Here is a 20,962-nt window from a genome sequence, read left to right on the forward strand (position 1 = left end):
GCGTCAATGGATGATGAAATGTGATGCTGGATTCGTTCAGAAGAAGAGAAAACACTTCCATTCCAAATTGCAAGAGAATTTTATGAGATGTCCCCCTCGGTACTAATCACGTAAGTCAGTAAATGTCGGGGCCGGATCGGGGGATGTATGCCTGCGTATTTCGATCAAAACAAAATAAGCCACATCCAGACCGACACACCACCACATAAACCACATGTGATTGATACTGGAACAGAAAGAGCAGTAAGACGGGAGCCATACAAAATGTCACCGGCTTTAGCTGCTATGGAAGAAAACTACCTTACATCGTGACTACACTAAAAAAAAAGAAAACAAGGGAGTTGGCGCAATGAGAAAAAAGAGCCATTGCCCAAATAGTTAGTCGGCATTTGGTTGAAGAGAATAGTCAGTTATCGAGCCCATCGCCTTGCTCCGCAGTGGGATGAACCCTTCAACGTAGTTGAGGTACGACCCCAGAACGACACCCATCGATTGGCCACTCCTTACAATCATGTTACTGAAACGTAGAACACTGAATTAGTTGGACCAATAAACGTCATAACTCGACCTACCCAATTACGGAACGGGACCAGAAGTGAGGCATCTGGTCTTGCCATCTGCAGATTGGAGATGGAGGAGGAAAAGGAGAAGGGGTATCTGTCGGGGTAAGGGCTTAGGCAGACGTTTGTTATCTTTTACTAGTACAGGTCGGATGATTCAAGAATTCGCAATTTCTCGTGCTGAATTAACTACATACAATATGAGGCCTTTAATTTAGGGCGCGAGCCAAGTTTAGCACGTGACCATTTTTTTGATAACAAAATATGACTGCAAAAATCAATTAAGCACCAAGCTGATATTCCTTAGCAAGCCACAATGACTTGCAATTTCACGTCAGTTACTATTTCGGACTTCAATGTGTTAGCCATTCAAATGAACACCATAGACCAATCTATGCCATTTTCTATAAACATTCAAGTAATTCAAATATTATTAATGTACTTCTAACCAAGAGCCCTAATTAGTAATAACGATTGATCGGCTTGCTTCATAATAAGAATTCGTAGTAACAATGGTAGTAAAGAAAAACGATAGTCAACCCCCAGTATGAATCCACAAGATATAATGAATAGTTCACTTGTAATAATATAAATATACAGTATTTCATTTTGATTTTAAAGTCTAAAAAAATTGCTCAAGGTTGAACGAGCCATTGGAGTCTTTAACAGCGACGCCCTTTTCAGTGACGATAGCGTCAATCAAGTCGGCCGGTGCCACATCAAACGACGGATTCCAGACGTTGATGCCAGGGGCGGCAATGTTGATGGTCTCAACCTTGCTCACGTCGACCTTGCCATCCTGAACCACCGGTCCGCGAACGGTGACAAGTTCTTCGGGCCTGCGTTGTTCAATCACAATGTCATCGCCAGACTGAGTACGCAGATCAATCGACGTTGTCGGTGCGGCCACGACAAACTTGACGCCGTGATGCCGGGCCACGATAGACAATTGGTACGTGCCTATCTTGTTCGCCGTGTCGCCATTCTTGGCCACTCGGTCAGCACCAACAACGATCAGTTTAATCTCTGGGTGAGTCTTGAGAAGCACGCTAGCCATGGAGTCCGTAATCAGCGTGGACGGAATATGGTCGTGCACGAGCTCGTAGGCAGTCAGGCGGGAGCCCTGATTGTAAGGCCTGGTTTCGAGGGCATAAGCATGTATCAGCTTACCAGCACTATGAATGGATCTGATGATACCCAGCGCAGTGCCGTATCCAGCCGTAGCAAGTGATCTAGTTATATTGTTAATATCAAGAGAAAAAAAAAACAATTCATGATTTGAAGCCATCTGGTTTATGCGTACTAACCCGGTATTGCAGATCGTGAGAACCGAGAACGGTTCTGGCCCGAACGTCTTCTCGGCCCATGTCAAGCCATTATCACCAATATTCTTGTTATCATCAACATCATCAACCAGCATTTTCTCCGCCGCTTTCAGGTATGCTTGCTTAACATCTTCAGCGCTGCCGTCGGTCTCAGTGACCAAGATCTCGAGCTTGCGAGCAGCATCAGAAAGATTGACCGCGGTTGGTCGTGACGTGACAAGGTAATGTAACTTTTCAGTAATAAACAACCGTGCCTGTTCCGGTGATGCAAAGTCAGTGCCGAAAATCTCGACCGCCAGGGCTAATGCAGCCACGATGGCAATGGCTGGTGCGCCGCGAACGGTCATGGTCTTGATGGCGTGGAATGCATCTTCAGAACTGGTAACCGGCACGTAAACAGACTCATGCGGAAGCCGAAGCTGATCAAGAATTTGCAGCGATCCTGGTGAGTATCTAATAGCTTCAAGGACCATTCTTTTTTTATTTCTTTTTTTCTGTTTGTTGTGTGTTTTTAATTTCAAAAGAAGTAAATATTATAGTGGTGGCTCGAATAATGAAGCCGCACTGTTAGTGGGGACGGTTCGAAGTTTCAATTAATAGCTCGCCACGTTCCGTATAAAATCATCAATTAATCAACCACAGCTTCGACAATTTGATGGCTCAAGGACAGTAGAGTGAACGATTTGGCCGAACGCTGAAACTTTTAATTTTGAGAAATTTATTTGAAAATTCGTGTTTAATTGTGGAACGAGCAATCGTCGCCCGATAAGATATCATGTCTATTGAAGCCGTTTACATCACCGATATCAACGGGTGAGTTTACCCAACCTACAACTTGGTCAACACAGTATAGGAATTAATTAAATTTGCAGTCAACTGCTTCTAGGCTATCCAGTGACGAGCAATCCTCCGTCCAACAAAACCATTCAGGTTGCGCTCACAGACGCGGACAAAGCCGACGTGGTTGTTGAAATCTCGCCCTCGGTGCTGCTGTTCCATCGCCGACAGGATGCTCTTGAATTTCTTGTTCCATGCACGGCCACGATTCCTGCATTGGTACCATTGGAGTTTATATCACATTTAATTAAAGTACTGCATGATTATTTTGGAGCACCGATATCACGACAAAAGATTGAAAAGAATTGTTCAACCATAATGATGCTTCTGAACGAGATGATCGAGGACGGATTTCCGTTTGTGACGGAGGAGAATACTCTTCGGGACTTGGTCCCGTATAAAGATGGGTTGTCAAAATATTTGTCCAAGTTGCCCACAGGCGCGGCCGAATCTCTCAAGGGATTGTCGTCTTCACTCAAGTCAAATTCTGTGTCTTCTTCCTCGTCCCCTTTGTCATTGTCAAGCAACTCGCGATCAAACGTACCCTGGCGGCGATCTAGCGTGAAACACAATAGCAACGAGTTGTACATCGATGTGAAGGAAACATTGTCGGTCATCATTCCCGCTGTGACGCCAACGCAACAGTTAATCAACAATATCAAAAACACTCCCGTAGTCTCGACTTCAGCATTTTACACTGCTGCGTCGGCACCACAAGTTCTTGCCGAACCTATCGTGTCAATTGCTCATGGATCGGTTTTCGCAACCACAAAGCTTTCTGGCGTTCCGGACATTCAATTAATACTTTCCTTTGGCAATCGAATTCTTGAGGGACCTTCATTTCATCCTTGTGTTAGATTATCAAGATGGCGGGAACAACCGGGAACGTTGTCGTTTATTCCACCGGATGGACGATGCTGCCTCCTTCAGTATACCATTTCTGGCGTCGAATCCGGACCCATTGGTGGTGATTTGCGAACTGGACTCGGCGTGTCCAAGGATGAATTTGAAGTACGAGTATGGAGCAGGGTGCCACGTAACGTCAAGCATGTGGAGAATCTCAAGGTCGAAATCGCGTTTGATGGCGACAGAGTACAAAGCATTAAGAGCACCCGGGCATCTTCAGGCGAGTTCAACGTGGAAAAGAAAGGCATTGGCTATTGGCGGTTTCCGGGAAAGACGCCGATGGGATGGAACGCGTCATTGCGTGGAACCATGGTTGTCAGTGAGGAACTGGAACCTGGTGAAGATGGCACGGTGCCACAGGAATTTCCAAAGTACGTTAAAATTTCGTATGATTGTCAGGGATTACTTGTCAGTGGAACCAAAGTCGAGTCTCTCCGGGTTGCTAGCGCTTCAGGATTGGATGATCGGGTTAAGCCGTACAAGGGAGTCAAGTACATGACCGAGGGCAAGGACATTGTGATTAGAGGTTAAATATATATAGTATATATATATATTATGTATTATAGATAGAGAAAGCATTTTTATTTTAGTTTAAATCTTTTGATGACCCGTCTGGAACTAACTCGGGAATTTCAATGCCATTTTCTAGTAAACTAATGATTGCGTCTAGTCTGGAAACTACCACGTCAGTTTCCTTGGCCTCTTTCAAGTGACCGTTTACATCGGATTCTAGTAAGATTGTGGTCATGCCAGCGTGATGTCCGGCAAGCATGTCATCCACGGAATCTCCAACCATGATTAAGTACCTTGGTTCTATATTCTGAACACTAAACGTTAACAAAAAAAAAAAAGCTGGCTCCTTTTTTTTTCTTTTTTTCTTTTTTTTAAGGCAGTGAACGAGCGTGAAATGAACAAAAAAAATTATACGTACCCATTTTTCTGCGATATGAAGCAGACCTGCCGGTGACGGCTTCGGCGGCTTGAATTCACGCGTGACAATCTACGCAATTCGGTTAAACGTGAAAAATAAAATATTTCAAGAAAAAAAAAAAAAAAATTATAACGTGACTGCCTTACTGGATGAAATAGCTTTTCGGGAAGAAATGTGGTGAGTAAATGGTGAACTGGTGTCTAATGTAATTTAGCTTAATATTTAAAAGTCAACAACGGGCGCAGTGCATACTTCAAAGTTCCGGGTGCAGATTGCCTTATCGAGGTTATTTTCATCCAGGAACTGCATAATTAGAAAGTGCATCCATATGTTCTATCAATGTAGCATCGTACGTCCATTAATTGAGCCAGACCTGTGGGCCGGAGTTAATGAAAGAAGGCCAAAGTCATACACCGGTTGGTCATACCTGGTTGAGGTTTCTAAAATAAATCAGATATTGGCAAGTTTACATCCTACTTAAGTAACATACCATTTGCACCATTGCTGTTTTTTCCACATGTTTGATCTTATCATGCGCGGACGCCTGCTGGTCGACGTCGAGCGAATAGATATGATCAAGAATGTCGACACCTTTCGTGATGCCTAAAACTTCACGCATCTTGCCTTAAAAAAATTTTGTTGAGTATACACGTCTATAAGCATCTGCAAATCCAATTGAGTCCTATTTACCAAACATCCATGTCTTATCTATTTATTAGCCGTCCTGCACGTACTCGACACGGCAGTTTCAACAACTTACCTGAGGCAAACAAAGCGTGCCGTCCATGTCGAAAATTAAGCCCTTGACTTGCACGTCGGTCGGCAGCGACGGTTTTAAAATCAGACGAACCATTCTGAATAAATTACTATCCGCACGGACATCTAATACCTCAAAAGAGTGCAACCTGGTCAGATTATCATGTTGACTGCAGTATTTATATGCCCCCGACTATCGACCCCAGAAAAACAACGCCTTTATCTGCCATAAATTCAATTCACAGAGGCACAAGTCATACGTACTTGTATAATTGAAATAACTCAATCTCAAAAAAAAAAGAAAGCAGACGAACCAGATGGCCACGTCTAATATTGACGGGCTGGTGTCAACAGGTTTCGAGGACGAGTCTACTCTTTTCCCCGAGTCTCCTCCAAGGACTTTACTTCCTCCCGACAACGAGCACGAGTCTGAACCGGCGGAAGTCGATCACGACCGGTTTGGTTCCACGGCCGTGCATCAGTCATATTTCAGTGGCAATGATGATTTGGGGTCAGGATTTACTGATAAATCGGTAGTGCATGAAGGTATAACAAACGCTGGGTTTACTACCCAACCGGTGGTGTCGGCAGTATACGCAGAGGATGGAAACAACTGGGATGACGGCACGACTCCCTCTAATCAAAATCAGCAACCAACTTTTTCATCATCGCCAGAAATTTCAACTCAAAATAATGCAGAATTTAGTCGACCTGATGCGCTTGATCCATCAGAAGAGGACAATCGACCAAAGCTATGGAATTCAGCTGACGAAGATGAAGCCGATAACGCAAACGCAAACGTGAACGGTAATCGTGATGGCACTTCATATCAGGCTTTTTCCAATTCAACAGCTGCTTCAGTTTCTAGCCCGTACCAGCAACAGCCGCAGCCTCAGTATAATCAAAGACCACAACCTGCCCCTCGGCCACAGCAACAGCAACAGCAACATCAACAGCAACATCAACAGCAACATCAACAGCAACAACAAAAACAACAACAAAAACAACAACGATATCAACAACCACCACCGAGACAGTCCGTTCAACAAAATCGAACACAACCACCAGCGCCGCCGCCCCAATCAAAACAACAGCAGCAACATTATCAGCAATATCAACAACGACAACCAAACCCGTATGAACAACAACGCTATCAGCGAGCACAAAACCCAGGCAATGCATCGTACTATGACCCACAGTCATATTACCGCCAGGAACCTGCACACGTACCGCCACCTCCTACAAAAACAGTTGTTGAATACGTTCTTCGTACCAGAGTTACCGGCATGGAACGGAACGGCAAGAAACCACCATTAATTAAATTTGATGCTTATGTGAGTGCTCCTCAATCTGGAATTTATAGATTTTTTAGATTTACTAAGTATTTTTATTAGACAAATCTTCCGAGATTCAGAACCACACAATTTAGAGACGTCAGGCGAACGTATAGCGAATTCATGAAGTTTTTCCACCATTTGAGCTCGGCCAATCCAGAATGCTTTGTACCTACAGTTCCTGGTGACACAAGCGCTGCTGGGGCTGGCACCGATGAAGATGACTATAGAATCAAAGTCAGTTTCCAAAAATGGCTGGACAGGATAACTTCTAATCCGGTTCTCATGCGTGATGAAGAAATGATGTATTTTATTGAGTCCGACTTTGGTTACTCTCCAATCACAAAGAAAGAAGCACCTGCTACTGGACTTCGCAGAAAGGCAATCAAGCAATTGCAACCACCTCCAGATGACTGCGCCGAACTTGCTTCGTTCAGGCCAACCGCAAAGAGTTTTTACTTGGCTACAAGCGATGTTCGCATGCGGTTGGATAAGTTAAGTAAGACCAGACGACATCTTGGCACGGCAGAGATCGAGTTAGGTCACCGGTTCGTCAACATGACGGCACTGGAATTTCAGTCGGGCATGATCAATATGTGGAAGAAATTAGGAAAGACTGTGATGAGTGTTGGCGATATTCAGAGCACAAAGTCTACTGCGGAAATGATATCTCTTGGCGATGGCGTGTCATGGCTTTCTAACGATGCTTTTGTTGTAAAGGAAACATTGACCAACAGGCAGATCCTAATTCGAGACCTGATATCCGCGCAGTCAACCAGTCGAACACGACACGCCACGGCGGCCAGGTTGCGTGGATCTGCGTCAATTAATCCATTGCGGGTTGATGAAGCACTGAACTCATTGGAAGAGGCTAAGCAAACCGAAGCAGCGCTTACCGCCAAGGTCAATCGAGTAACGAGCAATTTGTTAAAGGAGAAAAAGGAGTGGTATTCTAGTACGGAGGAAGACTTGCAAGGATACATTGCAGACTACGTGCGACGAATGATTGACGCCGAGCGGCGAACATTGTCGGTATGGGAATCGATCAGGGTTGACGTCAGAGCAGCGGACAGTACAGGTGGTCTCAGTCGATTAGGCAGAGACGGGCTTCCGCCGGTTTATAGACGTCAGGGAGGCATTTCTAGTCAAGGTCCAGGAGGTGATAGCTGGAGTGGTGACCGCCGTACCGCACATAATGGTCCAAATTTGTTTGATGAAAATAATAACGATGATCAAGAAGAAGGAATATCTGAAATTGATGCAAAGAATGCTGCCGCCTTTTTGGCGGCTTCTACATTCTAAAACATAATTCTTTGATCTTTTTGTTTTCTTCCTTTTTATATTTTATTGTGTTTTTGGTTGATTGGTTGATATTTGGATTGATTACTAGTCTCATTTGCTAGCATTACTGAAAAAAAAAAAAAAAAATGTATTAAAATATATTTCTATGCAATTACAATATAAACATAAACGCCGTTATAATACAAAAATCCCCATGTCACCAGTAAAAGCCCGTTTGTAATAAGTCTATCGATTCGCCCACGCGGCTCTTGTCTCTCGTGCCAAAGCAGACAACGTCGATGTTGTTGCAGAAAATGACAAGGTCGAAGAAGCCACAGACCCCTTTTTGTTACCATGCAACTTGCCAATTTCATCGACCGCGCCAACAATGTCATTAATATTGGTTTCCACCACCATGCCACCTTGGATGATCTCGTTCAGGACTGCATGCAGCACGTCCCATCCGAATACCAAATCCAGTTCACAAACATTATCAAAACAACGATCAAGTGATTCAACAAGTACTTGAATAAGATCCAAAATTCCCAATTCTGATTCTTGCTCGTCAACCACAAACACGAAAAACAAGGTTGCGTAGTGGCGATAGATTACTCTTATATCGTCCAACTCGGACGACAATAAAGGTGGTGGGGTTAAAAAATTGCACTGGCTTGATGACCTGGTAGACAACAATTGAAATAATTGCGATATTAGCAATTGCTGTGTTTGCAAATCCTATACATGGTTAGCCTTAGCAGGGTTAATTGTTGTTTCCTTTGTTTGCGAAAAGAGGGTTCCCTTATTCGTACAATCGGAGTATAAAACTTGGTCAATCTAGGAAGACCAAAGTTGTTAACTACTGCAATTAGCAAACTTTTTTTTAATTAGTTCAAACCTGTAACTTACAAATCATTACTGCGTTAATCATTGTGAATTGACTGTGTAACTGGAAACAGTGAAGGGCATGTTTTGACAAGTTCGTCTCGGTGACTGACACCACCTTATATTAAAGTTACCCGGAATGGATTGTATTAGCACGTTGCAATATAACGTGGCGATGCGGTGAAGAATGTCATTCTAGTGTTATTTATTGTATTCGTCTACTACTATCATTATTAGTAGTATTATTTTTAATTGACCATGTCGGACCTGGACGAGGATTTGCTGGCACTTGCTGGTGATGTTGGAGAGGATACGGCATCGCGAAAGAGATCTGCTAAGCGAAGCAGCACAGGCGGGTCAAAAAGGCGAAAGACTAAGTAAATTGTTCCCGTGCAGATCCTTATGAGCCAATTGGACTAATCAGATGTAGGGATAACGAAGATAATGATGATCTTGAATTAGGCGAAGAAGATGAAGTAGAAGATGAAGAGGACGAAGAAGATGTCGAGGACGATCTTGATGATTTAGACGTTGGGCCTAAATCTCGGAGGCGAAACAAATCTGAGCTGGACGAAAATGAAGATGATGAGGAGCAGCAGGAAGAAGAATTTGTTCATCCGTATCCGATAATGGACAAGTATAAGGATGAAAAAGATCGGAAATGGTTCGTTGTATTAAAGTTTCAAGATGGAATGGTTGGGGCTAATCTCGAATAAGGCTTGAATCACTGGAAGAGATTCAGAGAGAAGAAATCTTGTTTGAACGTTCTCAGGAGGTAGATTAATGTTAGACTAAAACTGGTTTACATGAATACGAATTCTGACACTATGGTTTTTTTTTTTTTTAGATGCAAGCATACAATGAGCGTATATATCTCGCGCAAAGGTTGAAAGATAGCAAGCGGTCGGGAAAAGCTACAAGAAGTATGTTGAGTTATCAATCAGACTAACAGATCTGTAATAACACTCTATTCTTTTTTTCTTGCAGGTTCCACACGAGACACACCCAAGGGTTCATCAGTAAAAAGAAACCAACTTTCGGAATTAAAAAAGAAGCGAGAAGAAAAGACGGTTCGTGACAGGCAAAGATCGAATAACGAACCAGTAGTCAAGCTACGGTATGATGATGAAGAAGACGATGAAGCAGACGAAGGCGAAGATGAAGCATACAAGTATGCGGATGAAAACGAAGAAGTCGAATGGGCTGAATCGACGGGTCCAACTAAAACTTTGAATGTTGATTTAATCAATCAGGTTAAATTTGGCAGAACAAGTCTTGCCAAGTTTTGTCATTACCCAGAATTTGAAAGAGTCGTTGTGGACTCATTTGTTCGCATGAATATCGGAGTCGACCGTCGCACAAACAAAGAAACTTATCGGCTGTGTCAGGTTAAAGCCGTGATTGAAACCAAGCCGTACACGTTCATGAATCGGACAGTAAATCAAAACTTGCTGTGTGCTTTTGGTAGTAACGAAAAAACGTTTGGCATGGGATTTTTAAGTGATAGGCCGTTTACGGATGCAGAGTTTGACAAGTGGAAAGCAGTTTTGGAAGAGGAAAAAATTGCGATTCCTAGTGTCCGTTTTATTGAGACTAAGGCTCAGCAGTTACAGAAGATGAAGGACAGAACTCTGACGCCGGAAGAGGTTAACCTAATGATTGAAACGCGGCAGAAGCTATCGACCAACGATCGGGGGAATTCGGTCATGAGGAAAACGTTGTTGGAACAGAAGAAAATTATTGCCGAAAGCAACAATGACGCAAACGAAGTTGCGCGGATTGAAGAACAATTGGCTGACATTGACGAGCGGCAAACCGTGAGACTGTCATCCACTGTGAATGATTCACCTTTACAGCGACTTTCTAGAGTTAACGAGCGCAATCGTCGTGCGAACCAGGATGAGATTAGGAAGGCAGAAATTCGGGCGTCAGAGGAACGACGTAAGCAGTTGCAAAACAAGTCTTTTGTGTCGGCAGATCCGTTCAGCCGGTTGAAGACCAATGCTCGCATGTATTACGATCACACGGAAGAGATTCAAGGTCCCGGTCAGGGAGATGTGCCAGCGGACGATAATATTGAAGAGGCTGAGACCGTGGAGGGCCAAATCAAGCAAAAAAAATTGGCAGAAGATTTTGTTAAGCAACCCTTGAGCGCGGTGGACGACGTGATTGCCAGCACGAATTTCGGAGTGGAAATAGATTTAGGTTTGGACTTGTGAAGAATGGAAAAAATAATTTTTTTTTTTTTATTTTGTTTTCTAAAATAAAAAATATATGATTTCACGAGATGTAGATGTCACACTGTCACCCCGGAAATCCTGCCTGGAAGGACAATATATATTGTATATCATATACATGACAAATGAATATTATTCTGAACAGTAATGATGACGTGTTTTTAATTATAATATAATGAGAATCTTTGAGATGATGAGATCAAAAAGTTGACGTATGGGTACATTTTTGGTTTTTGCAATCTCGTTAGAAAGTTAATACAAGATAAGTGTAGATATCTACGCGCGAGCGGATCAAGACTCTTTTCTCCCTATTATACATTTTTTTTAAAGCTGTTACATATACAACGTCACTCATGGCTTTTTCTATGCTCTACTAATCAAGACTTTTTAATTTCTGGTGTTTTTTTTATTTTGTGCTTCAGTTTTTTTCGCAGGTTGCAATCATGACGCTTGGTCACGTCTTGGCTGTGATAATGAGATATACGGGCGTTGCCTGTTCGAATCACGACGGCGACCAACCACAATTCGTCAGCGGTGCGGGCGCTGCTGACACCAGTACCGCTCAGATATGTCTTCCAGGTTGCAAATTTTGCATGCTGCAAACAAAACTCGAAAAGGTGGCGCAGGCGCAGGCTTATAACAACGATCAAGTCGAAGACGGCGACAGCAGCATCAACAGGGTTGATGTTGAAAACCGTTATCATTTTGATTGTGGCAACGACGGTGGCAGCTGCTTGCATTGGACGAGTACGATGACGTTGTCATTCATGAAATATCCGTCCAGAGCGATTGCGATTCTTGGTGCCATGCTCGGCATTGTGCCGAGTTATTATTCGGAAAGCATTTAACCTGGTTTGGCTTACGAGGATTTTGATCACATCATGCGCGCGGTCAAGCATGATCGCAAAATGGCAAACTGGGACTTGAGACAAATAGTTCTTTGCTTACAGGTCATCGCTGGCGATGTACCTTGGATGGGTTGACTTTGTTGTATTTCTATAATATCCTCTATATCATAAATATTGTACTGCTGTTATCTTATGGCCTATCTATTATATTTACGAATTTAAATACGAACCAATTATGAATTGCTTACTGTAATGTATTAAACCTATAGAAAGCGAAAGAAAAATGGTTCATCACTGTGAAGTTTCTTTCACTTCTATTACAATTAACAAAAAGGTGGACAAAAACGTAGAATTCACAAATTTCCAATCCAAGACATTAGTAAAACGTTTATGATACCATTTAATAATGCAAAATCATCTACACCTATCGCATTAAACAAAACCGTAATACGTGTTCACGTTTGCTGTGGTCAATTGTGGATTCCACATTACCCGCAGTACATGTATTATTTTCATATTGAACTACAATCCTATGTATTAGACTTAACTTAGCTATCCAGATTAATAATCAATTGAAAAAAAAATAAATGGCAATAAATCTGCGCAATTCAAAAATTCTGGAACAACTTTGGTCAAACCGAGTGCTAAAATTGCCATATAGTGATTTTGCGAAGCTTGTTTTCCAACGAAGGTTGACGTGTACCATAATGAAACAGATCCAATATCGCGTCTGATGAGAAGTTCTGATCAAACAAAGCATTTACTATCTGCTGATGCTCTGTCATAGAATCAGATAATGGAGTCTCGAAAGGATACCGAAAACCCAATAAATCATTATATTCGTTATCAAAGCTAACGGCTTTCATGACCTTTCTAGCTCGAATACTTAAATCACTTACAACGGCATAGCGTGTATTTTTTAAAATAAGCAATTCTTTCCAAATGCCATCGTCGACATTGAACATCAAACTACTGCTAGGCTTAATAATTGTTTGAACATCATAGCATTAAGATATTTCTTAAACTGCAGAATTGCTGCTGAACTGAAACGATAACTGGTCAAGAATAAAAACTAATTTGTTGTCATAAATTTTGTTTGTGGCACCGTCGTCATCGAGCAGATAAAGTACCACGAAAAGATCAAAAAATGGTGTGAGAGCATCAAAACTAAATGGCAAAATTTTTAAAGCCATAGATAGCACCCACTACCGAATTTCTCCGTTGCTTAATAGGAATTGGCATCACTGTTATCGAAATTTTAGTTTTTAATAACTCAAGGCTCGTGAAGCTGAGATCCTATTTGAAGGTCCAAACCTCACTAATCCCTAATAACGGAAACAAAGGTGCGAGGGTCACATCCTTCACTTGAGAATTAAAATTCTTGTTACACTCCCGATAATGAGTCTTCAAAAACTTTAGAAGATGTAAGTCCAAATATAACTTTGAATGACAATATCATGAAACGATTGAAAAAATAATTCACATTTCTCTGTGAAATACGATGAGTCGGCCTCTTCTTTCACCAAAAGTTCCCATTTTGAATTCCACTCATCCGGCAGATATTCCACAAATCCAATCATGGTATTGACTAAGCCTGCAATGGTTACCGCAAAAAAATGGATGCCGTGCAAATATGAATGTATAAATCTGCATGATATTTTATTAAACAATTAGTATGACCGAGTAGATGTTTTCGAAACAGGTTACCCACTGTGCATCCCACGGCCCACAGATCAACTTGGTAATCAATCCGGTCTTCAAATATTTTCTCGGGCGTTTGCAGCTCAAATACACACGGCAATTGTAAAGGAGGCTTGTTGTGATGAAAGGCATGTCCAAAGTCAATGACACAAATATCAAGACCTTTCCCTCATAAGTCTACCCACTTAGAATTTACTGCCACAATTAAATGTGACGGAATACTGTTATCCAATGGCTTTTTGTCAAGCCAGATCAGTGGTAACGTTTGCGGTATGCCAATAATTTTAAAAACTTCTTCCTTAGTTAACTTGGCCAATCGAGTGGAAGTCAAGCACACATTGTTCGTGCTGATGTCTGCAATTGGAAAGCAGTTAATACAATAAGTAGCATTTTCAAAGACCACTGGCATTACCTCCATGTGCTAGACCTAATTCATGGATAAATTTGACAGCTTGTAAAAACAACTTGTAAAAAGTGTTTTGAAAATCGAAGTGCAAGCTCATGTGACAATAGATCTGTCATAAAGGTCATTTATCACCGTGGTGGCAATTGGAACTAATAATTCCTACACAATGCATTGATGAGTTCCGTTATGCCCGTTGTAAACAAAAGCATCAAGCAATCGGACGACATAATGCGATGAAAGATTGCCTTTCGCGTGTATAGCGAAATTCTGAAAAATTATTTCACAAGAGCTCTGTGAAGATTTGGCTTTCAGAATTTTAAACAAAACTCATAGATTAAATCTTTCGGTACGTCATTTAGAGCTATTTAATAATAAGCAAACATGTGATTATTGAAACAAGACATACTGTTTGTCAAATGCAAGCCAAACGGTAGAGTAACTTCCATATCCCAGATTGTGATGAATTTCGTAGCGACCGTTTTTGAACGTGTCACCTACAGACACTGGATGACGTATGTATATTCAAATACATTCTCCTGGATATGATATATATAAGTCAGTGTCATATACGTCTCCTAGCTCTTCAATGGATCTCATGGTCGAACGTATGACGTGACGTATGGGAGTTTTGGCCGGATTAGAGTTAATATTAAGTTGGATTTAACTCACTGGCTACTTGATGAAAGATGTTTGTAAATAAATAATTACCCAACATCATGTCACAGTCTGTTCTGCTTGGACATTACTAACTGGTGATAATATAACATTGTTCTATAGTATTTGAAATCAATATTATGGGGTCCGCGGGACTGGCTGGTAGCTCTCAAAACTATCTTATTTCCTCACACTAAACATAAATATCCGTTACCTCCAAGACCGATAAAATTCCAAATTAACATGCCAGTCACAAAGTTAAAATACATGAACTCAAAGATTTTTTGCAATTGGCATTGGTTTTCTATATTTTCTCTTTTTTTGTTTGTACTGACAGATGTCTAGGGTGTTAGCCTCCTTTGTCATTTTTTCTGACTATGAGGCTGTTGGGTTTTGATAGCTGCCCTTATCTATCCCAGTCAGAGAAGAGAGACCTCCCTGACTTCCATTTGTCTTATTGTTGCTAAACTAGTATAAATAATAGTTAAAACTCCTATAACAAAAACTAATGGTGTAAATATTACAGAACCTTCTGTTAAGATTGGGATTAAAAATTTTTATTATTTTATATTTTTATGTTTATTTAAATTCAAGTGAAACGGTATAACCATGCATCAACTGTAATACCTACAAGTTTAACAGGCACGTAAGTGGAGCGTCGGATAAAGGGTCCATCATAGGAGTCTGTAAATGTCAGGGGACAATACAAGCGTCTAGGGTATGTCTAGGGTATATGTTATTGATCATGATGTAAACTGCATAAAGCTACTTGTTTTATATTAATTGTTTGCATTTCTGACAGAATAAGTAATGTTATTAGACCATTTTAATATATTCTGTCTACTGAATGATTCATAATAATCCACATATATTGGGACCCTCTCTGACCGGTTTGTAATTGCCCCTGTTTTATAAGTTAGTTGTGAGAGTTTGTAAAGGGTTTGAAAGTTATAAAAGATAAAGAGCTTTTATGAAACCTGTCAGGGTAATATTCAGTCAGGGAATCATAAATAGGTCGACTCAGGTAATGAACGAGTAATTATCTCTATACCATAAAAATCTTTTCTCAAGCCACGTAACATGAAGAATGAGCATATCCAGGGAATGTTGGAGTGGATGAGGAAAAACCCCGAAATGAGAGATAAAAAAAAGGAATTGGATAGTTCATGACAAAGCAAGAGTGCAGTAAGTCTGAATAAATATTCAACTACATGTCACTAACAAGATAAATCCGGTAACGGGCTTCATGTAAATATTGCGGCAGACCGTGATCCCCGACCACTATAATGTTCGTTTATCAAACGAAAATCTGAGAAAAGACGAGAACTATTATGTCCTGCATTGGCGGCCTGCAGATTCATCAAAATTCGTCGGGGTCAGGCTTCGACAGCTAAAGTCAGCGAGAATGTACCGATTGAAGATTTCAACGATTGCATTGAAATGTCGCAAATCAAGAGCAAGTCAAGGTGCGACATTTTAATCATAACTGATCTAATTCTCCATCTACATTCAGAAAGCTATGTGTAAAAACTGTACAGTGCTGGATCAACCAACAAGAACTTAATACGAATGAAATGTCCTTCATTGATGTCGGACAACAATTGTCAACATCGGACTTGAAGCCAACACTTTAGGTTTGCGTAAAGTCTAATTTTCAGGGGTACTCCTGATTAGTCAACTTGAATATATATAATTATATATTTTTTTCGGTTCCCCGGTCATTTTCATCTCTCACGTTTTCGTTGTAATACCGTTTCATAATCAGTATAAGTGCTGTATTTTAAGGACTTTTTTTTCTTGCTGGTTTGTTTCGATCATGCAACGACCATGTTTGTTATGGCAGCAGGCGAAATGCCTGCTGGTTCAAACAAGGTGGAGCACGCTTGCACTGGCACGACGAACCGGGTATAGAAGTGCTGCATTTGCGACAAAAAAGATTCCACAATGTGAGGTTGATATTGCAAAAGTGAGAAACATTGGAATTATTGCTCACATTGATGCCGGCAAAACTACAACTACGGAGCGAATGTTGTATTACAGTGGACACACAACGAGGATCGGAAGTATGAATACATTTTGTTTTTTAAAGTCATCTTGTACATATATGTGTATATTAACCAATAGTTATTAGATGTTGATGAAGGTGATACGGTTATGGATTATTTACCAGCCGAACGAAACAGGGGAATTACAATTACTTCGGCTGCAATATCTTTAGATTGGAATTCACACCGGATTAATCTGATTGACACGCCAGGTCATGCCGATTTTACGTTTGAAGTTATTCGATCAATCCGGGTTCTTGACGGCGCGGTCACGATTTTGGATGGCGTGGAAGGAGTCGAGGCCCAGACCGAGAAGGTATGGCAGCAGGCATCGGACATGTTGATCCCCAAAATCGTGTTTGTCAACAAGATGGATCGCGAAGGCGCCGGGTTTGGCCGCACCGTGCGTGAAATTGCTGGCAAGTTACAGGCACGCACGTGCATTATTAACATGCCGTTATGGAAAACATCCGCACCACAGGGTGGCAATGGCATGACGCAGACCGATTTTGTCGGCGTGATTGACGTGCTGGAAATGAAAGCCATTGAATGGACATCTGGCGGTGACGGCGAGCAGTACTCAGTTGCCGAATTACAAGGTACTGATCTTGAAGAGGCAACAAGGGCAAGAATTGCGTTGGTTGAGACGTTGACCGAACTGGATGATGTCTTGGTGGAGAAATTTTTGGAGATTGAAGATCACATGATGATCCCGTCCGCTGACATCAAGGCCGCATTGCGGCGGTGCACGCTGGCAAACCAGGTTGTGCCCGTACTTTGCGGAGCAAGTTTTAGAAATATCGGCGTGCAACCATTATTGGACGCCGTGATTGACTACCTGCCCTCACCAGCTGAACGACCAGTCGCGATTTTCACTGGTAACAAGCCCGGCCAGGAATTTGCCGTAGACAAGGTACCGGAGATTGGTTGCGGATTGGCGTTTAAAGTCACGCATGATAATCGCACCGGCGCGATTCAAGTGTTTGTTCGCGTGTACAGCGGCCAATTAGACCGGCACGCGACCGTGTTTAACACGTCCAACGGCATTTCAGAAAAGGCATTAAAATTAAGCAGAATGTATGCCGATGCTTCGGTCGATATCGACCATATCTTTACCGGTCATATCGGCGTCATTTCAGGTACAAAAAATGTCCGCACTGGGGACACGTTACTGTTTAACCTGCGCGCGGTTAAGAGTACGCAGGGCAAAAAACTGGCCACCATGGCCAAGACCATGTCGCTAAACTCGATCAAAGTGCCATCGCCAGTTTTTTTCGCTTCGGTTGAACCCTTAACGCTTTCTGAAACCAAGAATTTGGAAAACGGATTAGAAATGTTGATCAGGGAAGATCCCAGTTTGCAATTAACGGTTGATGAAGACACGGGACAGACTCAATTAAGTGGCATGGGTGAATTGCATCTCGAAATTGCTCGTGACCGGTTGATTGGTGACATGAAAGTTAAGGCTGAGATTGGCAAGGTTCAGATCGCGTTTAAGGAATCGATTGATACCGGGTTTGGGCAATCGCAGGAGACAAGTTACACGTATTCGAAAATTGTCAAGGAAAAGCTTGCCAGTACTACCGTGACTGTTAGCTTGCGGCCGATTCCAGAGGATATCGAATATGCTGATGAAGATCTAAAGCAACAATTGTCCTCGTCAATCAAGCTCAACGATGAAAACTACCTTACGCTCGATTACGAACATGTAACCGTGGCAGCAGGAACCTGTCAAATTGACGAAACCGAGCTCTCCAACGCCATCAGGCTTGGCGTCACGTCCGGATTATCTCGCGGTAGCAAGTTTGGCCTGCCGTTGAATCATGTGCAAGTTGTCGTGTCTAAGGTCGAAGTGCCGGCCGAGCAGGTAAACGCGTCGCCGGTCGCAGTGGCATCACGGTTCGCCATCGCAAGCGCAATCGGCACCGTGCCGGCTGACAGCGTGGTTTTAATGGAGCCAGTCATGGATGTGACCATTATTGTGGACGATGAAGATATCGGCTCCGTCATGTCTGATTTGTCGTCAACTCGTGCCGGCAGGGTCTACGCGCTCGACGACGAGACCGCGTTGTTGAATGCGCAAGGTTCAGAACCATCAGCAGCCTTAATAAATGCCGACACGGTTTACGCGCCACCGGATCATACGCTTCATCTAAGCAAGCACAACATTAGACATGATTTAGGCAAGAAACTTATCAGGGCTAAGGTTCCGTTGAGTGAAATGGTTGGATATCTTCGTCACCTGCGCAGTATAACCCAAGGAAGAGGCTCGTTCTTGATGCAATTTGAAAGGTATGAACGCACATCCAAAGATAGAGCAAACACGATCTGGGAGAAGCATTATGCATAATCCTTTGTACATATAACCGTTTAGCAAAACTTGTAATTGTATATAGAACACTTTTTTTAGTCATTTTTCCGAGACTAGACTTTTCTTTTTTTTTGAAAACGAAATATACAAATAAGATATGTAATACAAATCATGAAACGAAAAAGAGAAAAATGGTAAAAAAAAGTTTTACAAGTCTTTACGCAACGATCTAAGTCGCAGAGTAGAAAAACAAAGGCGGAAATTCAAAAGTATTAGACACAGTGATCTAGCACTTTCAAAACGTAAAAAAAAACAAAAAAAAAACACGAGGAAAAATGGATTATGTTAGCAAGCTAATATTAAAAGAACACTACCATTAATGGTAAAGAAAACATTAAAAAAAATGACGATGAATAGAACTAATTAAGCGCTGGCCTCAACTGCAGGAGCAGCAGGCTCAGCAACCACGGCAGCTTCGTTCTCTTGTTTTTTGACTTCAACGTTAGGAGAGTCAACAGCAATCTTGACCGACACAGTTCTGCCATCTAGTTCTTTGCCTAAAAAAAAGTTGAGTATAAAAAAATATTCAAGTACAGTCTGTGTGGAGCTTACCATTTAGTTCCTCGACAGATTTCTTCTGCTGTTCTTCCTGTGCAAATCTGACAAATCCATAACCTCTACTAAGCCTTGGTGTAGTTCCCCTTTCCGCATGTTTGTTGAGAACATGAGCAGGGAGCCGCCTAGTGGCAACATGAACCCATTCAGGCTCGAAAGCAGAAAAAAACTCTCTCAGCCCGTCATCATTTACATTGTAGCTAAGATTGGCAACATATACAGTGGTGGTCGATGGCGTACCTTCCTTTGGTCCAGTCCTCTTTGGTCTGATTGGCTTTCGTCGGCGCTCAGGCTTTGAAGAAGCAGGAGCCGCATTTTCATCTGTGACAGCACTTGCGGTTTGCTCAGACTGAGCAACAGCTTCTGTTGAAGCCGGCTCCTCTGAGGCATTCTCGGTAGCGTCGACAGCCTTGTTATTGTTACGACGCTGCATAGAAAAAAAGTCAGTTTGATTCAATCACAATAAAAAAAAAGTGATTAGAAATACTTACAGCAAAGACTCGGCCGTTGACGCGACGCTTAAAGTTGCGAGTTCTTCGGGCAGAAACTTCACTCTGAGGAAGCGCTAATCTGACGAAAAGCACCCTGTCTGCCAGGGACTTGCCGTTGAACTGCTCAATTGCGGCCTGAGCATCTTCTGCGGAAGCCAAATCAACAAAGCCGTAGCCAGCATTTCCCTTCACATTATTCCGTGGGTTGACAGACACGGTGACAAGAATACTAAAAAAAAGTAACCAGCAAGTTAGCATCGTGACGAATACAAGTTCAAAATAAAGTGTGGAGTACGCACGGATTGAGTTCGGCAAAAAACTGCTGAAGTTCATCATCGGTGACTGAGTAAGCCAAGTTCCCGACATATAATCTTCTATTCTCCTGGATCTCGATAGGGATCTCGGCCGCAGGCACGACCGGGGCCGTGACAGTGTCATCCTTAAAATCTACCGGAGCCTCACCAATGGTGGTGGTCTCAAGCTTGGAGACAACAGAGTCGATAACAGCGGTGTCGTTTTCAGCCATTATTGCAGATATGTGTCTAGAACTGTGTCTGTAGCCTCAGCAGCAACGAAGTTAGTGGTGATCGAGGCAAAAGTGTGTGGTGCGGGTGATGGGCCCGTTCGCGATGACGCATGATCTCATCATCGCCCAGCAAGCCACAACCCAATCGGACCAATCCGCCCTCTTGCCCGTTGACCAACAAAACCCAACTCACCTTTGCGAAATAAAGAAAAAAAATGAAGGTAGGACCTTAGAAACCTTGCGATCGATGAAGTAGAACAAGACGAGGTTGAGGATGATTACGATGGGGACGAGTGAAAGGGAAGCGTCAAGGCCA

At 42.3% G+C, this 20,962-nt stretch overlaps 9 protein-coding genes across 9 annotated transcripts; 4 read left to right on the forward strand and 5 right to left on the reverse strand.

The window, feature by feature from the left end:
• Positions 1-710: 710 nt before the first annotated feature.
• V1514DRAFT_361218 (uncharacterized protein) lies at positions 711-2,573 on the reverse strand. Its single transcript, XM_066929701.1, has 2 exons — positions 1,868-2,573; positions 711-1,792 (listed from the first exon to the last, which is right to left on the reverse strand). The coding sequence occupies exons 1-2, from the start codon at positions 2,356-2,358 to the stop codon at positions 1,183-1,185; spliced, it is 1,101 nt and encodes a 366-aa protein (XP_066786064.1). The 5' UTR covers positions 2,359-2,573; the 3' UTR covers positions 711-1,182.
• V1514DRAFT_349462 (Mu homology domain-containing protein) lies at positions 2,484-4,223 on the forward strand. Its single transcript, XM_066929371.1, has 2 exons — positions 2,484-2,698; positions 2,758-4,223. Exons 1-2 carry the CDS (start codon positions 2,661-2,663, stop codon positions 4,157-4,159), a joined length of 1,440 nt encoding a protein of 479 aa, XP_066786065.1. The 5' UTR covers positions 2,484-2,660; the 3' UTR covers positions 4,160-4,223.
• V1514DRAFT_317134 (HAD-like domain-containing protein) lies at positions 4,215-5,412 on the reverse strand (the record flags this gene model as incomplete). The annotated part of the gene is made up of 9 exons (XM_066925825.1): positions 4,215-4,448; positions 4,560-4,628; positions 4,706-4,759; positions 4,812-4,862; positions 4,913-4,932; positions 4,987-4,999; positions 5,050-5,183; positions 5,250-5,262; positions 5,320-5,412. 9 exons carry the CDS (start codon positions 5,410-5,412, stop codon positions 4,215-4,217), a joined length of 681 nt encoding a protein of 226 aa, XP_066786066.1.
• Positions 5,413-5,497: 85 nt separating this feature from the next.
• Positions 5,498-8,059, forward strand: V1514DRAFT_323176 (uncharacterized protein). Its single transcript, XM_066926194.1, has 2 exons — positions 5,498-6,649; positions 6,710-8,059. The coding sequence occupies exons 1-2, from the start codon at positions 5,633-5,635 to the stop codon at positions 7,949-7,951; spliced, it is 2,259 nt and encodes a 752-aa protein (XP_066786067.1). The 5' UTR covers positions 5,498-5,632; the 3' UTR covers positions 7,952-8,059.
• Positions 8,060-8,068: 9 nt separating this feature from the next.
• V1514DRAFT_323179 (clathrin adaptor complex small chain-domain-containing protein) lies at positions 8,069-8,942 on the reverse strand. The gene is made up of 3 exons (XM_066926195.1): positions 8,837-8,942; positions 8,740-8,786; positions 8,069-8,665 (listed from the first exon to the last, which is right to left on the reverse strand). The coding sequence occupies exons 1-3, from the start codon at positions 8,856-8,858 to the stop codon at positions 8,177-8,179; spliced, it is 558 nt and encodes a 185-aa protein (XP_066786068.1). The 5' UTR covers positions 8,859-8,942; the 3' UTR covers positions 8,069-8,176.
• A 7-nt stretch (positions 8,943-8,949) lies between these two features.
• V1514DRAFT_287286 (uncharacterized protein) lies at positions 8,950-11,206 on the forward strand. The gene is made up of 5 exons (XM_066925216.1): positions 8,950-9,189; positions 9,243-9,476; positions 9,530-9,587; positions 9,660-9,735; positions 9,800-11,206. Exons 1-5 carry the CDS (start codon positions 9,071-9,073, stop codon positions 11,029-11,031), a joined length of 1,719 nt encoding a protein of 572 aa, XP_066786069.1. The 5' UTR covers positions 8,950-9,070; the 3' UTR covers positions 11,032-11,206.
• Positions 11,207-13,767: 2,561 nt separating this feature from the next.
• On the reverse strand, positions 13,768-14,101 carry V1514DRAFT_317139 (uncharacterized protein; the record flags this gene model as incomplete). Its single annotated transcript, XM_066925826.1, has 2 exons — positions 13,768-13,952; positions 14,011-14,101. 2 exons carry the CDS (start codon positions 14,099-14,101, stop codon positions 13,768-13,770), a joined length of 276 nt encoding a protein of 91 aa, XP_066786070.1.
• Positions 14,102-16,398: 2,297 nt separating this feature from the next.
• V1514DRAFT_323193 (P-loop containing nucleoside triphosphate hydrolase protein) lies at positions 16,399-19,195 on the forward strand. Its single transcript, XM_066926196.1, has 2 exons — positions 16,399-16,721; positions 16,790-19,195. Exons 1-2 carry the CDS (start codon positions 16,475-16,477, stop codon positions 19,051-19,053), a joined length of 2,511 nt encoding a protein of 836 aa, XP_066786071.1. The 5' UTR covers positions 16,399-16,474; the 3' UTR covers positions 19,054-19,195.
• Positions 19,196-19,245: 50 nt separating this feature from the next.
• On the reverse strand, positions 19,246-20,740 carry V1514DRAFT_1639 (uncharacterized protein). Its single transcript, XM_066924537.1, has 4 exons — positions 20,420-20,740; positions 20,121-20,349; positions 19,627-20,056; positions 19,246-19,571 (listed from the first exon to the last, which is right to left on the reverse strand). The coding sequence occupies exons 1-4, from the start codon at positions 20,644-20,646 to the stop codon at positions 19,438-19,440; spliced, it is 1,020 nt and encodes a 339-aa protein (XP_066786072.1). The 5' UTR covers positions 20,647-20,740; the 3' UTR covers positions 19,246-19,437.
• Between the last annotated feature and the right edge of the window lie 222 nt (positions 20,741-20,962).

The sequence above is a fragment of the Lipomyces japonicus genome (assembly GCF_038497905.1).
Source record: "Lipomyces japonicus strain CBS 7319 unplaced genomic scaffold V1514scaffold_1, whole genome shotgun sequence".
In the NCBI taxonomy this organism is placed as follows: domain Eukaryota; kingdom Fungi; phylum Ascomycota; class Lipomycetes; order Lipomycetales; family Lipomycetaceae; genus Lipomyces; species Lipomyces japonicus.

Coding starts and splice junctions, on each gene's coding strand:
- V1514DRAFT_361218 (XM_066929701.1), bottom strand. CDS start 2,358: ATGGTCCTTGAAGCTATTAGATACTCACCAGGATCGCTGCAAATTCTT. Junction 1,793..1,867: donor CTCACGATCTGCAATACCGG/GTTAGTACGCAT, acceptor CAATATAACTAG/ATCACTTGCTACGGCTGGAT.
- V1514DRAFT_349462 (XM_066929371.1), top strand. CDS start 2,661: ATGTCTATTGAAGCCGTTTACATCACCGATATCAACGG. Junction 2,699..2,757: donor TACATCACCGATATCAACGG/GTGAGTTTACCC, acceptor TTAAATTTGCAG/TCAACTGCTTCTAGGCTATC.
- V1514DRAFT_323176 (XM_066926194.1), top strand. CDS start 5,633: ATGGCCACGTCTAATATTGACGGGCTGGTGTCAACAGGTTTCGAGGAC. Junction 6,650..6,709: donor TAATTAAATTTGATGCTTAT/GTGAGTGCTCCT, acceptor TATTTTTATTAG/ACAAATCTTCCGAGATTCAG.
- V1514DRAFT_323179 (XM_066926195.1), bottom strand. CDS start 8,858: ATGATTAACGCAGTAATGATTT. Junction 8,787..8,836: donor GATTAACGCAGTAATGATTT/GTAAGTTACAGG, acceptor TAATTGCAGTAG/TTAACAACTTTGGTCTTCCT. Junction 8,666..8,739: donor CCAAGTTTTATACTCCGATT/GTACGAATAAGG, acceptor AACCATGTATAG/GATTTGCAAACACAGCAATT.
- V1514DRAFT_287286 (XM_066925216.1), top strand. CDS start 9,071: ATGTCGGACCTGGACGAGGATTTGCTGGCACTTGCTGGTGATGTTGGA. Junction 9,190..9,242: donor TCAAAAAGGCGAAAGACTAA/GTAAATTGTTCC, acceptor AATCAGATGTAG/GGATAACGAAGATAATGATG. Junction 9,736..9,799: donor GTCGGGAAAAGCTACAAGAA/GTATGTTGAGTT, acceptor TTTTTCTTGCAG/GTTCCACACGAGACACACCC.
- V1514DRAFT_323193 (XM_066926196.1), top strand. CDS start 16,475: ATGCAACGACCATGTTTGTTATGGCAGCAGGCGAAATGCCTGCTGGTT. Junction 16,722..16,789: donor ACACACAACGAGGATCGGAA/GTATGAATACAT, acceptor AATAGTTATTAG/ATGTTGATGAAGGTGATACG.
- V1514DRAFT_1639 (XM_066924537.1), bottom strand. CDS start 20,646: ATGGCTGAAAACGACACCGCTGTTATCGACTCTGTTGTCTCCAAGCTT. Junction 20,350..20,419: donor TTTTTTGCCGAACTCAATCC/GTGCGTACTCCA, acceptor ACTTTTTTTTAG/TATTCTTGTCACCGTGTCTG. Junction 19,572..19,626: donor ATCTGTCGAGGAACTAAATG/GTAAGCTCCACA, acceptor ACTTTTTTTTAG/GCAAAGAACTAGATGGCAGA.